Source organism: Chiloscyllium punctatum, chromosome 8 (assembly GCF_047496795.1).
Source record: "Chiloscyllium punctatum isolate Juve2018m chromosome 8, sChiPun1.3, whole genome shotgun sequence".
Classification (NCBI taxonomy): Eukaryota; Metazoa; Chordata; class Chondrichthyes; order Orectolobiformes; family Hemiscylliidae; genus Chiloscyllium; species Chiloscyllium punctatum.
Window position 1 is genome coordinate 9,777,905 of NC_092746.1, and position 14,804 is coordinate 9,792,708.

Consider the following 14,804-nt stretch of genomic DNA (forward strand, 5'->3'; position numbering starts at 1 on the left):
AAAAACAATGCAATCAGTTTACGCATTGATCTTTTGTTTATACAGCCATTCTCACTGAATGATCCTATGATACAGTTATGTTGAGCTAGTTTACATTTTATTAACATCATATGCTGCTGAAATCTAGATTATCAATGAAATGTTAATCACCAAGATGCTTGGTATTCGTTTCTGAATTCTAACATTTGCAGTTTTATACTATTTGCCAAGCTTCAATCTCTTTAGCCTGGCTGCCATCTGCTGGAGCAATTCTGAATTAATTATCGAGTTATCTATGCTGTAGTTTCATTTATCAGCTGTTTATCCAGAGAAATACAATCCTTCAATTGAAAACTATTTATAATGTTATTTTGTGCTTTAACTTCATTTTCACCCTATTCTTCTGTTATTAAGAAGTCACTAGTCCCTTAAGTTTGATCAATTGGCTTTGGGTATTTTGCAAAACAATCATAATTCAACATCGAGTCTTGACATTGCCACCAGCAGAATCTTCTGCTTTGCACAGTTCAAGGTCCCGTCATATAAAGGGCGTGGAAGACAATTAGCCTATCTAGCTTAATTTTCCACAGAAATCCCATCAATAAATCTAACTAGTTTTTAATTAAATATGTTATAAATTTTGCTGAAGTCTCCTCAAATGAGATTATTTCAGAGTAAAAGAGTCTGAATTTTTTGTAACTTTTCTTCCTGATCCTTGTCACTTTGACACTGGAGATCAGCTGTATCACATTGAGCTCAGTGTTCCGCTTGCTTTTCTGACCAGAAAAGAATGCAGTCCTCAAACTATTATTTGAGCAGGGCAAACTGAAACTTCAACATAATTGTCTTAGAATTGTACTCTACTGATTTGACAATAATATTATTCTGCTCATTTCACTGATCCATATGCCAGCAATGGCTGGTTGAGCCTATGAACACTTCCATAATCAGTTTCTCCTTAAACAAGTCAGACAATTCATTGAAAATGCATGAATTTTTATTCAGTAACTGAAAAATTAAAGTTTAAGAAACATTTATATACGATTGACTAGCTAGTTTTTCGGTTTTAAAATATTTTCTGCTTGCTTTTAGAATTTGGTTTCTTGAAATAAAAATATTCGTTCTTTAAAAAAAAGGGCAAGCTTTATTTTCGGTGTATCAGAATGAACTAAAATGTAGAATTTTAAATTTAGGAATGGTTGAAAATTTGTGGCAGACTAACAGTACTTACCAAAAAAAAAAGAAAGTACATGACAATACAAATGTCTGGCACAATGGACCAAGGAAATTTATTTAAAATCAGTAATAACTATTCAGCCATGCAACAGAATCATAGATGTATTTTGAGATAAAACAATAAATAAAAGGATGCTACTTTGGTTTTGCAATGGACTAATGTAGACATCACTTTTGTAAGGCATTTCCATTGAAGAGTTTAACTTTTGAAAGACAAAGAAGGAGAAAGACAGAGAAAGACAAAGAAAAATAAATCAGAAAAGAATGCTATTATAACTCTTAAATCACATCCTCAGAATATATGATAAAGTAGTTCAAACAATAAATTATGTTTGTAATGTAGTTGCTGTTATACAAACAAAAATAGCAACGAGTTTGTGCGCAAAATCCCACAGCTAGTGAACTGAATTAGTCAATTGCTTTCAGCGATAATATAGTGAATTATTTGAGATGTAGATAGTTACAACCACACAATAAATTTGGTACTCAGAGGTACTTTTCGATATCCTTACCTTTTTGCATCATTGACAGTCATCCTAGAATATTTTAATACCATATATTGTATGTTAAATTACTACCATAAAAACAACTGAAACCCACACACAAAGAAAATTAGAGTCACACATGCTTACCTTATTACCACTCAATTCACAAATCACTTCCTTTTCCTCATCACGTAATACTGGAATATGAGGAATATTCCCAACAAATACATGACTGCGAATAACAGGCAGTAGGTCAAAGCAGGACTTGGTAATTTTCATTAAGGCACTAGCTAAAGCCTCTTCACTTGAATTAATAGATTCAAGAGGCTGGGAGAAACGTTGAGCTTTATATCCAGCTTTTTGTTCCATTAGCCCATTGCAAAGTGGTTTGGTTGTGTCAATAACACTTACAGTCGAGGACTCTTGTGATATGATTAAATCAGTAGTACTATCGCCATTTTGACAACTGTTGTCTACTTTCACTCGTTTAGCTTTTCCTGACCCATCATCATCTGCATTTCTTTTGGCACCCTTTTGGTCTTTTTTAGGCCTATCCACAGTACTTAACACAACAGCAACAGCTGGCTGTTGCTGCTCTAAATCCTTCTCATATCCATCAGGCTTTGAGCCTTCAGATCTTGAATTACTTCCCGCTTTAACAAATGCAGTTGCAGAAGAATTAATTGCTTTGAACCCCATGATTTGGTTCACTGCTCCTGCTTGGTTCTCACTATCTGTGGGGCCACGAATGCTGAGTTGAACATTTCCACGGAGAATGTTCAAAGTTCTTGCACGGGCAGACAGGTTGGGATACATAGCATCCAAAATTTTTACAGAGTTCTCTTGAGGTAAAGCTGAACTCCCAGATGTTGATGCAGACTGAGGTAGTCTCCCAGGCACAGGTACAGCATGTTTTGGGGTTGCAGTGCAAAACTGTAATGGAGAAGACTGGATTCGTTCATGTCTTCCAAATTCTAATGGGGATGGTGACTGCATCAAAGGAGACTTCTGTTGGGTATAATCCAAAGGAGGAGAAACTGAAGCAGCCTTTGTAGTCTCTTTAGAAGGTGAAGCCAAATCATCCACAGGAGAACATACAGACACTGTACTAGATGTTGTAATAAGAGGGGATATCGGTTTTGCAGCTCTTACACCTCTTGGTGGTGTAGCTACGAGTGGTGGCAATAATGGTGGCAAAGGTTCTCCCATTTCTAACATGACTCGATGAATTTCCTGTGTACACAATGCTGGCGCAGAAGTGTCGGCACTGGCTTGTACAGGAGGATTGTTCAAATTTGAACTTCTTCTGTTTCTTCTTAAAACAGCACGACTTTTGCAGGTGGACTGCACATTCGATTTTTGTAAAACATCCTCTGGTTGCACATCTCCATCACCTTCAGCCAAACTTCGCGGCATTCTTCTACCTAATTGTACTTTTTTGGTTTTTGCAGTCTTTTTAGAAGTATGCTCACATTCTGAAGTTCCAAATGATTCCATAGCCACTGAATTGTCAACTGTACTTTCAAATAATGCCTCCGTATCATGTGAAGCCACTGTGTAAATGGATCTGCGATGGTCTGAAGGAACATCTGGAAGTGATGGATTCCACAAATCACAATAATTAGAATGTTGTTTTGCATTTGGTGTTCCTACTTTACTTGCTTCAACAATATCTGTCTGAGGAGCAGCCTTAAGATCACTGCTAGTGTAAAGCACAGTTTGTGAACCAACACACATTAATTCAGTTTGTGTTGAACTGTCTACTGTTTGAACAAGATGTACATGACCAGAGGTTCCCTCCGTAGGTGTATTTGTAGAATTATTCACTGTTTTTACATTTGAGATGCAATTTGACATTTTGTGTACAATTCCAGTGGTATTCTTGTCTGTTTGTAAGCCATCCTTCTCTTTCATGTCATTGTCTTTATCAAAACAAATGTCAGAAGAGTTTCTCAATTTCTCCACAATCTCTGGATCATTTTGCAGATGATTGTTTTCCAAACATTTATTTTCTATACGTGCACATCCTAACAACGTGTCAGTGTTGGTGCTCGATTCCAAAAGAGGTTCATTCTCACGATTCTTTAGAGTAGGGGTATCTAAATCTAGAGCTGAAACTCCATATTTTCTTGACACAGTATTATCCCCATGTTTGTCACCTTCCGAATTCAAATCATTTTCTTTGACTGCTGGAGTATGACGGATGTCTTGTGAAAAATCTTTATCCAAAGTTACTGGCTCAGTTTTACTCTCAATAGGGTCAGGATGAATAGCCACTTGATCTTCCTTAGCATTTGTTACGCTTTCAATTTTACAAATAGTTTCAGTACCTTCTGATACACAGACGGAAGAAAAAGGCACTTTGTCACATTGAACTGTAACATGGTCATTAACAGAAAAGGTGAGGTGTTCAGCTTCAAGTTTCTGATTCACAATCTGAGCTTCGATGTCATGAGACAAGCTTTCACGCATGCTAACATCAGCTGTGGTGTCTAGTTCAACGGCCTTTTGATTAATGGCTTCTTGCTTTTCTTCCTCGGGAGTTAGAATCTTTGAATGCCATTGCTTTCTTTTGATTTTTCTAACCAACACTGAGACTTCTGCCTCAGAGTTCTGCAGATTCATCTCACAAATTTGAGTTGAGTCTGTGCTAGATTCTTGATTGCTTATCTCTCCCATGTGACATTCTTTTTCATTTTCCACAACTTTGTCTTCTTCTTCATTCCATTGGTCAACTGCAGTTTCACAAACAAGGTCTTCTACACTTTGAGCATCTCCAGTTGATTCTGATCCTGGGGAAAGGAAATTCGGCTTTTCAGATTTGCTGGAGATTCCCATAAAAGTACAATCTGAGAGTTTGTCCTCAGCAAGATCAGTCAAAACAGAAGAACAATCTGACTCGAGGGGTGAAGGTGCTTCACTAGTTTTGGTAATCATGCCATCTTCCTCTATTATGGACTTGGTTTCGGATTCTTCAATGGAAGACTGCACCGAAATCAATGTGCATTCAATAAATGCTGATCCGTTGGAACTACCTTCCTCCAGGTCCACAATGTGTGTTGAAAGATAGTCTTTGCTTTGATCCTGTGTAACACCAGATATCTCAGAACTGTCAAACTCAAAAAATGGTGAAGGCAGCTCTCTCATTTTAAGATAATCTTGACCACTTGCCGTGGTCTCCACTTCAGTCATCCGAGTACTGAATGGTACCAAGGTTGGTGTACACGTATTGTTGGTTACATCAGATGTAGAATTATTCAATTCTACTTCTTCCATTTCCATATCTGTACTGCAAATGGAACTCTCATGAGTGACATCAGAGCAGTCAGACTCACACGAAGACACCTCATTGAGTTTGCTGAAACTGTCTTTCTCTTTTATTATATAGGATGATTTGGCCTGCTGAATAAATTCAGGCTCTGAAAGTACTACAGGTTCATTGTTAGGGCTGTCAAAGGCAGAAGCTGTGGAATCTAAGGCTTTTACCACCACATGTTCAGTGCCAAAATGGTCCTTGGACCTGTCCTGAGCTATGACAGAATTGTCAAACTTGCCAACTACTCCAGTCTCTTGTATTCTGTCAATCTCCTTATGTTCCTTTGCATCCAACTCTTCAGTGTCACTGGACACAGAAGTCGGTCTGCCTTCGTCTTTTTGATTATGTGATGTTAGACCAACAGAATTGATATTTATTTCGTTGTCCGATGGAGAAAAATGGTTCTTTGCCTTATCCTGGGATATACTGGTTTCTGTGGGACACTCAAAATCTGCTAGCGATGATACTGCCTGTATTTGATCTTTTGCAGCAAGTTCATTAGGTGTTTGCTCAGAATCAGTGACTGACATTGAAGTCAGTATGCATTTATCTTTGTGATTAGACATGGAACCATCCAAAGTAACTTCCTCCAGCACTGCACACCCTGTAGCAGTGCAGTTCTCAGACATGTGCTGAGAAACATCAATTTCTTCAGAACAGCAAGTCTCAGCTGATGGGGTTTTCTCCTCCATTTTGTTAAGATTTTGTTCTGCTGTCAGTGAGTTTGTTTGAGAAAGTTCCACATCAGTTGGCTGCAACAAAATCTGTGAGCATTCACCCTTTTGCCTGTCAAGTGTAAAGCTATTGCAATTCCTTTCCTCCACCTCCATGTCCTCTGCAGGAATACATTCGTCAGAGTTACTCTGAGCAACACTGTCAACTTCTGTATTGTTCAGCTGTGAAAATGGTATTTCTTTGTCCCCTGTGCTAACACCAATTTGCTTCTTTGTCATGCATTCTGATGTGGCGTGCTCCATATCAGTGGCCAGCACTGAAGTTACTATGCATTCACTTCTTTGATTGTGACATGTAAGACTATTACAATTAAATTCTGGCACCTCCATTGCTTCACATGTTGTTTCTAACTGTCCACGAGCAAGGGCTTCGTCTGACACAAGCTGTTTCTTGTCCACCTCTTTAACACCAGTTTCTACGCCATATTCTTCTCTACTGCATGGCTGCGTCTTTTCAAATTCTGGTTCCACTGTTTCAAGATTAGATTCTACTGAAACCACGGTGTTTTCTGAACTTTCTCTATCATCACCCCTCTCCACATCAGCATTGCAATTGTATTGCGGAGTTGTGGTGTCATTTTTAGCAACAGGGACAGAATCAACATCACACAGTTCTGGATTTCTGGTCACATCACAGTTCTCTGGAGTTTCCTCAAATGAGGACTGAACTTCAGCGCCGTTCTCATTTCCACACTGAGCAGCTTCGACAATCAAAGAGGAGTCTGAAAATTCAGCTTCTACTTCAGCTTTTGTTGAACATTGCTCATTCAGATCATCAATTTCTGCCTCAGAACAATCCATTTTTTCTGCAGGTAACTCTTCACACACACTTACAGAAATGCCTGCTTTCATCATGGATGCCTGATCAGTTGTCAGCACCTTGGTGCATCCAGAATTATCAACTTGATCAGTCTCTGCTACACTTTCACTGCAGCTCCTTCCAGGAAGATTAATATCTTCATCGTCGCTTGAATCGGTAATATCGCCAAACAGGATTTGCTGCAGAAGAGAAAGAATATTTTATTTACGTTTTTCTGATTTTTTTTAAGCAGTCTGAACAAAACAAAAACAAACCACTATGACATTACTTTTACAGTGTTTTAAAAGAAGTCAAATAAATTAAGCTGTCTTAATATCTGATTTAGTAACTGAGTTAGAGAGACAAGGAAAATTCTAAGGTAAGTGCTGAGTTTCAAATTTCAATTGGGACATTAGTTGGAATGCTACAATTCACTTAGTGTTTCAGAGTTCAGGAAAGTTAAAGACTCCCACATTATCATGTATCACACAGTTGTTGAAATGCATTAACATGGGAGTAGGGGAAATGGAGCCAGACATGTCCTTAGCATGAACACAAATCGTTTCTTGGGCTAGGACTTGGAGAATGCTCACTACACTGAGCAGTTAACTGTTTCAAGGAAGAGTAAGGGGCAAAACTAGTAAAAGGAAATGAAGCTTGTCCCAGGTGAAATTTCTTAGAGACATTGACACTTACAAGATTTTAAAATCACAACTAACATTAAGAACATAGCTCGTAGCAGGAGTAGGCAATTCAGCTTCTCACCCTGCTCCGCCATTTAATACAACTATGGCTCGGCTCGTCTTGGCCTCAACTCCACTTTGCTGCCTATTCCCCATGACCCCTCAACCCATTACTAAGTTAAAACCTATCGCTTCCACAGCCTTATTCAGTCTCCCAGCACTCAGGTTTCATTTTTGATTAATTTAGGTATATCTTGACACTTTACCACTTCCAATTTTTTACTCAGAATCTCAGATACTATTCGACTTATTCTTTGACAAACGCTACATAGATTCCAATAGGTTTTTTTATGCCCTCAATGCACTAATCAGCACGGCAGGTCATTTTTCTCTTTCAGTTTGTGCTGAACTGCTGGTTCTCTGCCTTCTTGTGAAACTTGCAGCATGCAATGGCATACAAATACCATGCCTTCTAGAAGATCACAGTAAATACAAATATTGGTTGTCAAAATACATTGACTTATATTAAGTTATAAAACCTAACTAACCAGTAACTGATTTCTCCTAACAGCAATGCCAATATGAAAAAAGGAGATATTCTAATTATTTAATGCTTAGCACAAAAGGACTGGTACTTGGTTAAGAAAACAAATCAAATATCTTTATTTTCTCTACTAAAACATCTTGGATGAAATGGAACAGGATTTAGTTCGAGTGTGATGCTGAAAAAGCACAGCCACTCGGGCAGCATCTGAGGAGCAGGAGAATTGACATTCCTGATGAATGAGGCATCCCTGATGAAGGGCTCTTGCCTGAAATGTCGATTCTCCTGCTCCTCGGATGCTGCCTGACGTGTTGTGCTTTTCCAGCACCACACTCTTGACTCTGATCTCCAGTATCTGCAGTTCTTACTTTCTCATAGGATTCAGTTCCTGTATGGCTACAAAACATTTTTCTTGCATAATATCAAATCTAAACATAATTGAAAGTAGGGGATCATTATATTTCTGAGATATTGCTTCAGACAACAGATGCAATGTTTTAGATGCTAAACTAATCTGCCAGTTTAAGAACTTCCTACAGACAAATAAATAAATGAGATATAAGGGTCGATGGTTACACACTGCAGAAATCAAAGAAATGGCTTGTATACTTTTGCTGTAGGTCAGCATCAGTTTTTTTTTCTCTTTAGGGTGGTACATCTAATTTTACATTAAGAACCCTGAGGTTTCAGTAGTACGTCTATCAGCAGTTTTTTTTTAAACCTGGGTGAATTCCCAAATTAGTTTCATGACTATTGACCAGTGATTACTTCATCTGAGCTATTGGATCAGGGAGGTAAGCGAGCAAAGGATGAACTGATTATAATGGAGTCCCAAAGCTTCACAGATATGGTCTGCAGGGAAACAGCCTTCCTTAATGATGGGAGAGAACTGCTACAGAGAAGGTAGTGTGGATGGAAACAGCTGAGGTAACTACAAGTGTCGTGTTGGCTAATAGATACAATGCCAGAAGTGATTCAACGACCTAAGGACAGGAAAGATGGACAGAATGGCACATCACACAAAACTCTTCCCTCTTGCTCAATAACCCACTATTGCTTTCACTGGCGCAGTCTAGAGATCTACGCACCCACACTTAACAAAAGCCCTCTTTCAAAAGCTCTTATCACTGATTACCATTTTAAAACGTGTACTGTATTTTGTGAAAGGGCCTTCTCACAGCACACAGTAATGCAGATAAAGCTAAATTGCTCCCAAACCCAGTTACTGCTTCAGATATTGTACCCTTAGTTGTCTATGAGCACTGGTTCAATGTGATAAAATGTTACAGAATCTTACAGTACCAGAAGAGACCCCTCAGGTCGTCAAGTCTGCTCGGACAAAAACTTACTCCAAATCTATACTTGAACCATGAGCCAATCGCGTTGAATGCCATGACATTGTAAGTGGCCTTCCAAGTACTTTCTCAAGGTTGTGAGGTTTCCCACCTTAATTAACCTCCCAGCTATTGCATTCCAGATTCCCACAACCCTCTGGAGTGAAAAGAGTTTTCATTAAACCCCCTCTAAATATCCTGCCTTTTAACTTAAAATTATAACACCTTGTCACTGACCTTTCAACTAAAGGAAGAGCTGCTTTCTAATTTCCCTGTCCATACCGCTCATAATCTCATACAACCTCAATCAGGTCCTGCTTCAGCCTTCTCTGCTCCAAAGAAAACAACCAGAGTTTAATAGCCTCCCTTTATAGCTCAAGTGTATCATCCAAGGCAACATCCTGATGAATCTCCTTTGATGTCCTCCTTGGTCCTCTTTGATAATGCAAGTGCCTATTCCATATTCTTCACAGTTTTAACTTTTCTGGCTGCACTGTTTTAAGATTAGATGCCATTGAAACAACAGTGTTGTTGGAATTTTCTGTAATATCATTTCAAATATCTCCACCGTAATTCAGCTGTTGCATTGGTGGATTGGTGGGTGCAGGAAGGAAACTAACAATCTACATTCTGGAATACATGTACACTGATTCCGCCCAAACAGCGGGGACTTTGTTAAATAAAATCTACAAGACTAGGATTGTTTGAGTTGTTAGGTAAGGGCAAAGAGAGATTGCACAGCAAAGATGGATAAATGAAATTGAGACATAGATTAGCTATGATATAACGTATCAGTCAAATAAACTAGAGTTTGAATGCCCTTTCGACGTGGGTAGGACTTTATTCCGATGGCTTTTTTTGTGAAAAATAAAGTCATACATTGCTTATATTACATTGTTCGTAGAAAACAATACTAGTGTTCCAACAATTATTCAGTGAAGCTCCCTAAATATCAACTTCAGCATAAACTCGGTTTTAAAAGAAACACTTCCCACTCTCCTGAGTTATTATTATTCGTTCCCATCCAACTCACTTACTGGGTTCTACGTGTGGAATTATTACTTTAATTCCCATGAGTACTGAGTTTTGGAAGTCACCTTGTTCTCTGGTTTGATTGTCACCAAAAACTGGTTAAAAAAAAGGAAACCTTAACCCCACCTTCCTGGCTGGATTTAAGGCAAGGTATCAAAATATAAGGATGGTGTGCAAGTGTACTTAATCATTCATTATCTCAACCACTTTTAAATTTTCTCCAGACTATCACAGAGAACAAATCGAATGGTAATTCCCTGTTGTACCTCAGTCTTATCCAAATAACCTTGGTGTTAATTATGTTAGCTACAATGAAATATTTATTACTGTTCTCTAATGTTCTGCAACCTGGAAGCACAATGACCCAAAACAGCATTGTGCAAAACCAATGAGATATTAATAAAATATTTGATAAAACAATAAAATTAAGTTTTCTATGACAACTAACATTGTGTTTAGACCTGCCTTTTTAGATGAAGGAGAACATGGCAACGGAGACAGTTGAGGAGGAAGAGGTTCAGTCCAATCAAGTATTTCTTGCAGCTGCCGGCTTAAAGCATCTTGCTCATCATCATCACCGTCATCGCTATCAATTTCACTACTTGAAGTGTTTGCACTGTCAGTAGGATCTTTGTGTTGAGTTAGCTCTATAGTTTTGTCATCATAGAAGGCACTGTCACCATTGCTCTTCAGTCCTTCATCAGCCAAACTCTCATCCATCTTTGAGAAATTGTTTTCTTCTTGGTTGCACTCCAATTGACATGGGAGTGAAGATGTTGGCAGCTCTGAAGTTTCCATTGGACTGCTGTGACTTGGGTTACTTAGACTACTTCTAAGCATCTTAGTTTTTTTCTGCGAAGGTCCTCTCTTGCCTATACCAGGTTAGATTGGAGAAAACGTTAAACATACTCAAACAGTTGAGCTTTACCTTTTAAAAATGCGCCGTCATAAGAATTCAAGAATTCGGAGCAAAATTAGCATTTAAGCTTTTTGCTTAACAGTAGCGAATACATGACATAACTGTATCCTCCAAGCCAGCAAGCAAGTGGAAAATATGATGGAATACAGTTGGACGGAAATTGTAGATTGGGTGGAAGAATTTTCAAGTACTGATATGGGAAACGTTCAATTCATTTATGAGATGTGGATGTCACTGGCTGGGCAAGCATTTACTGCCTCTTCCAGCTGCCGTTGAGAAGGGAGCTGTGACCTGCTTTCTTGAATTACCGCAGTCCATGTGCTGTGTGTAGACCCACAATACCAAGAGCTAGGGAGTTCCGGATTTTTTAGTGACACTGAAGGACAGCAATACATTTCCAAGTCTAGGTGGCGAGTGGCTTGGAAGGGAACCTGCAAGTGGTGATATTCCCACCTTAGAGGAAATGAATGTTTTGCATATTGTGCTGATCAAATGGTTGTTTTGTCCTGGATGGTATCAAGCTTGTTGAGTGTTATTAGAGCTGCAAATGGTGAGTATTCTACTATATCCCCGACTTATGCCTTGTAGATGGTGGACGCGTTTGGGGAGGGGAATTACTTGCTGCAAGATTCCTAGCCTCTGACTTGCTCTGTAGCCACTTTGCTTAAATAGCTAGTTCAGTTTTGTTTCTGGTCAATGTTAATTCTGAAGACGATGAAGTCATTTGATGCAAAGCAATGCTGCTTAGATTCACTCTAGTTAGAGATGGTAACTGTTTGGCATTTGTCTGGCATGGATGTTACTTTCCATTTGTCAGCCCAAACCTGGATAATGTCCCAGTCTCGACGCATTTGGGCACGGACTGCTTCAGTATCTGAGTCACGAGTAGTGCTGGACATTGTGCAATCATCAACAAATATCTCTACTTCTGACTTTTTAATGAAGCATTTGGAAATTGTTGCTTGGATGGTTGTTTACATATCCTAATACAAACTGGGAAAGCAATACTGTAGAATGGGGGAAAGAGTTTTCTTGAGTGCTTGGGAGTATTTTCACGATCAGTGCATTTCATCCTATGAGAATGAATGGATTGCTGGATTTAGTTCTGAGTGGAACGCTCTTGGAAAAGTTGGAATTAAAGAATGACAGACAAAACAACATCAGAACATTCTGCTACTATTAAAGAAGAGATGGTTTTCGTACATTGCCCTAACTTATTCCTTGCGGGAACAATGAAAGTCAGAATTTTATGCATGAGTACAGAGGGGAAAAGACAAGATATATATGGATATTGCAGGGATGAAGGTCATTGTTTACAAGGAGAGACTGATGATATTCTCCTTAAAGAGAAGTATGGTTTTGATAGCTGGAAATGTTCAAACTTATTCAGGGTCTTGACAGAACTGATAGAGAAAAACTGCTCTCTTGGATGGACACGTTAAGAACTAAAAGACACACACACTAAAGATGAAAGGCAAAGAGAAGACAATTTTAATATTGATTGTGTTCTCAGATTTGCAATGCACTGAGAGGGTGGTGATGGCAGATTCAATTGTGGCTTTCAAAAGGGAAGTGGATAAGCATCAATAGCGTGCAGTTTTAGAGAGAATGAGTGAGAGAGTGGGTCTAGCTGGATTGCTCTTGCCAGACAGCTCTGTGGAATTGAGGGGCTAAATGGTCTACTTCTGTGTTGTTACCATTCTTTAAAAAGGTTCATACTGTTGCTTTTACATTAAATAGCAGAGTCAAACAATCCAAATTAGTTGCACCGTACCTGGGCTCTTGTTTGGCTTCTCTTGTACATTGGGCTTCTCAATACACTTCCATATTTCTTCGAGTAACACTTTTACTTTATCTATGGATACAATCAACAGTAAACAGATAGTCACCAAGTTGGACTTATAAAATGGGAAAGAGGAGATCAAGCATTCATTTATGAATATTTGGTGAAGTTTTTTCAATGGTTGCTTCATGCAAGCATCTTTCCTGCCAATAGTACATAGTGAAAAAAGTTAAAGGACCTGGTTGTCTGAACATTCACTATTAGGATAGAATAATTAGCAGAACATTCTAACAGTAGACAGTTTCCAATGTATATATTTCTTTTCCCAAGGGATGTCGGTGTCACTATCCAAGCCAGCGTTTGTTGTCTACCCCTAGCAGTCTTCAAGAAGGTGGTGATGAGCAGTCTACTTCAACCACTGCAGACCATGTGGTATGACTTTTGTGTAGCAGTTTGGTATACCTGAATGGCTTGCCAGGCCACATCAAAGAGCACTTAAGTGTCAACCACTTTGCTGTGGTGTGGAATCATGTCATACTTACTTTTTGTCGTCTTTACAAGTTTCCTTCCTGTAAGCACTTCAGTGAAGTAGACAGTTATTTAATAAAAGTGTTCATTATGGATTGTCAACATTCAATTCTAGATTTAGTGACTACATTTATTAATTCACCTGCTGATAGCCTCCAGAGTTTCTTTTATATATTTGGGTAATTAAAGCATTTTGGAAAAAAGAAAGTAAAAAAAAATCCACATCAATAACTTTGTTTTAAAAAACACTGTTGGATGAGGGCCTCGCTGGCTTTATTACCCAGAGGGCAGTTAAGAGTCAACCATATTTCTATGGATCTGGAGTCACACACAGACCAGACTAGGTATGATTTCCTTCTCTAAAGTGAACCAAATGTGTCAGTCATTTTTCTGAGGAAAAAAGAAGCCAAAACAACACCCTCAATTCAATTATTTTTCGTGATTTTTGTGAAACATCCATTTAAATACATATCCTGATCACTTTCCAATTATCACCTGATGCATCAAAATATTTTAAATATTTCCTGATTATCCAGATAAAATATAGCATGTTCAACATGTAATTAAATATAATCAACAAGTTCACGCTATATGCATCTTAGGACACCTTTATCTGTCCCAGAAATTTCTTTCTTTAAAAGAAAATCTCAGCATTTAAATAAGTAGAGATGCAGATCATCAATGCAAGAAAGGCAGATTTACTGAGACATAATTAAAAAATGCACCCCCTCAGAGGGGTATTGGGGCAGTGACTGGCATGTTGGCTCTCTCTCCATTTAAAAGAAAGGGGCCCTCTTGTGGCTCACTGGTAGTGTCCCTACCCCTCAACCAGGAGGCAGGGGTTCAAGTCCAACCTGCTCCAGAGATATGTAATAACATCTCTGAACAGGCTCATTAGAAAATCAGAAAATTAAAAAAGGTGCACAAAATTTACTGAGTTGCTGATTTACTTACTTGTGTCAATTCTTGTTGCAACATCCTGCAGGACATTCTGTGTCTGTGCATCTTTCAGAACTAGAAGATATCATATTAAATTGTAAAAACATGCACTTGTGTACAAATAGTAAATAAAAGTCATCACAATAAAAAGTGTGAAATTTACCTTTTATACCATTCTTCTGCTGAAGTGTCAACTTTTCCTGTTGATTTGGAAAAAAAATAATCAACCTCAAAAATAATGAAGTACTAACCTTTTATATACAAAGAAGTTGCCCTATAACTTAGTTAAAAATGCCAAGAACTTAGCATAATTTTTGGATAAGTACATGAGTAGGAAAGATTTGGAGGGATAAGAGTTAGGAGCAGGCAGGCGGGACTAGTATAATTTGGGATTATGGTCAGCATGGACTGGTTGGACTGAAGGGTCTGTTTCTTTGCTGTATGACTCTATGACAATGTTGTGGCATCCCATTATTCCCGGTCTTCCTGCATA

General features: G+C 38.5%; 1 protein-coding gene across 2 annotated transcripts in view; it reads right to left on the reverse strand.

The window, feature by feature from the left end:
* The window catches only part of ice1 (KIAA0947-like (H. sapiens)), a 76,769-nt gene that overhangs the window by 31,643 nt on the left and 30,322 nt on the right, over positions 1-14,804 (reverse strand). For both annotated transcript variants that reach the window (XM_072575153.1, XM_072575154.1), the window contains 5 exons: positions 14,475-14,511; positions 14,327-14,386; positions 12,836-12,916; positions 10,608-11,014; positions 1,848-6,749 (listed from right to left, as the gene is read on the reverse strand). In XM_072575153.1, the coding sequence (XP_072431254.1) occupies positions 1,848-6,749; positions 10,608-11,014; positions 12,836-12,916; positions 14,327-14,386; positions 14,475-14,511 (5,487 nt within the window). The remainder of the gene's footprint in view (positions 1-1,847; positions 6,750-10,607; positions 11,015-12,835; positions 12,917-14,326; positions 14,387-14,474; positions 14,512-14,804) is intronic.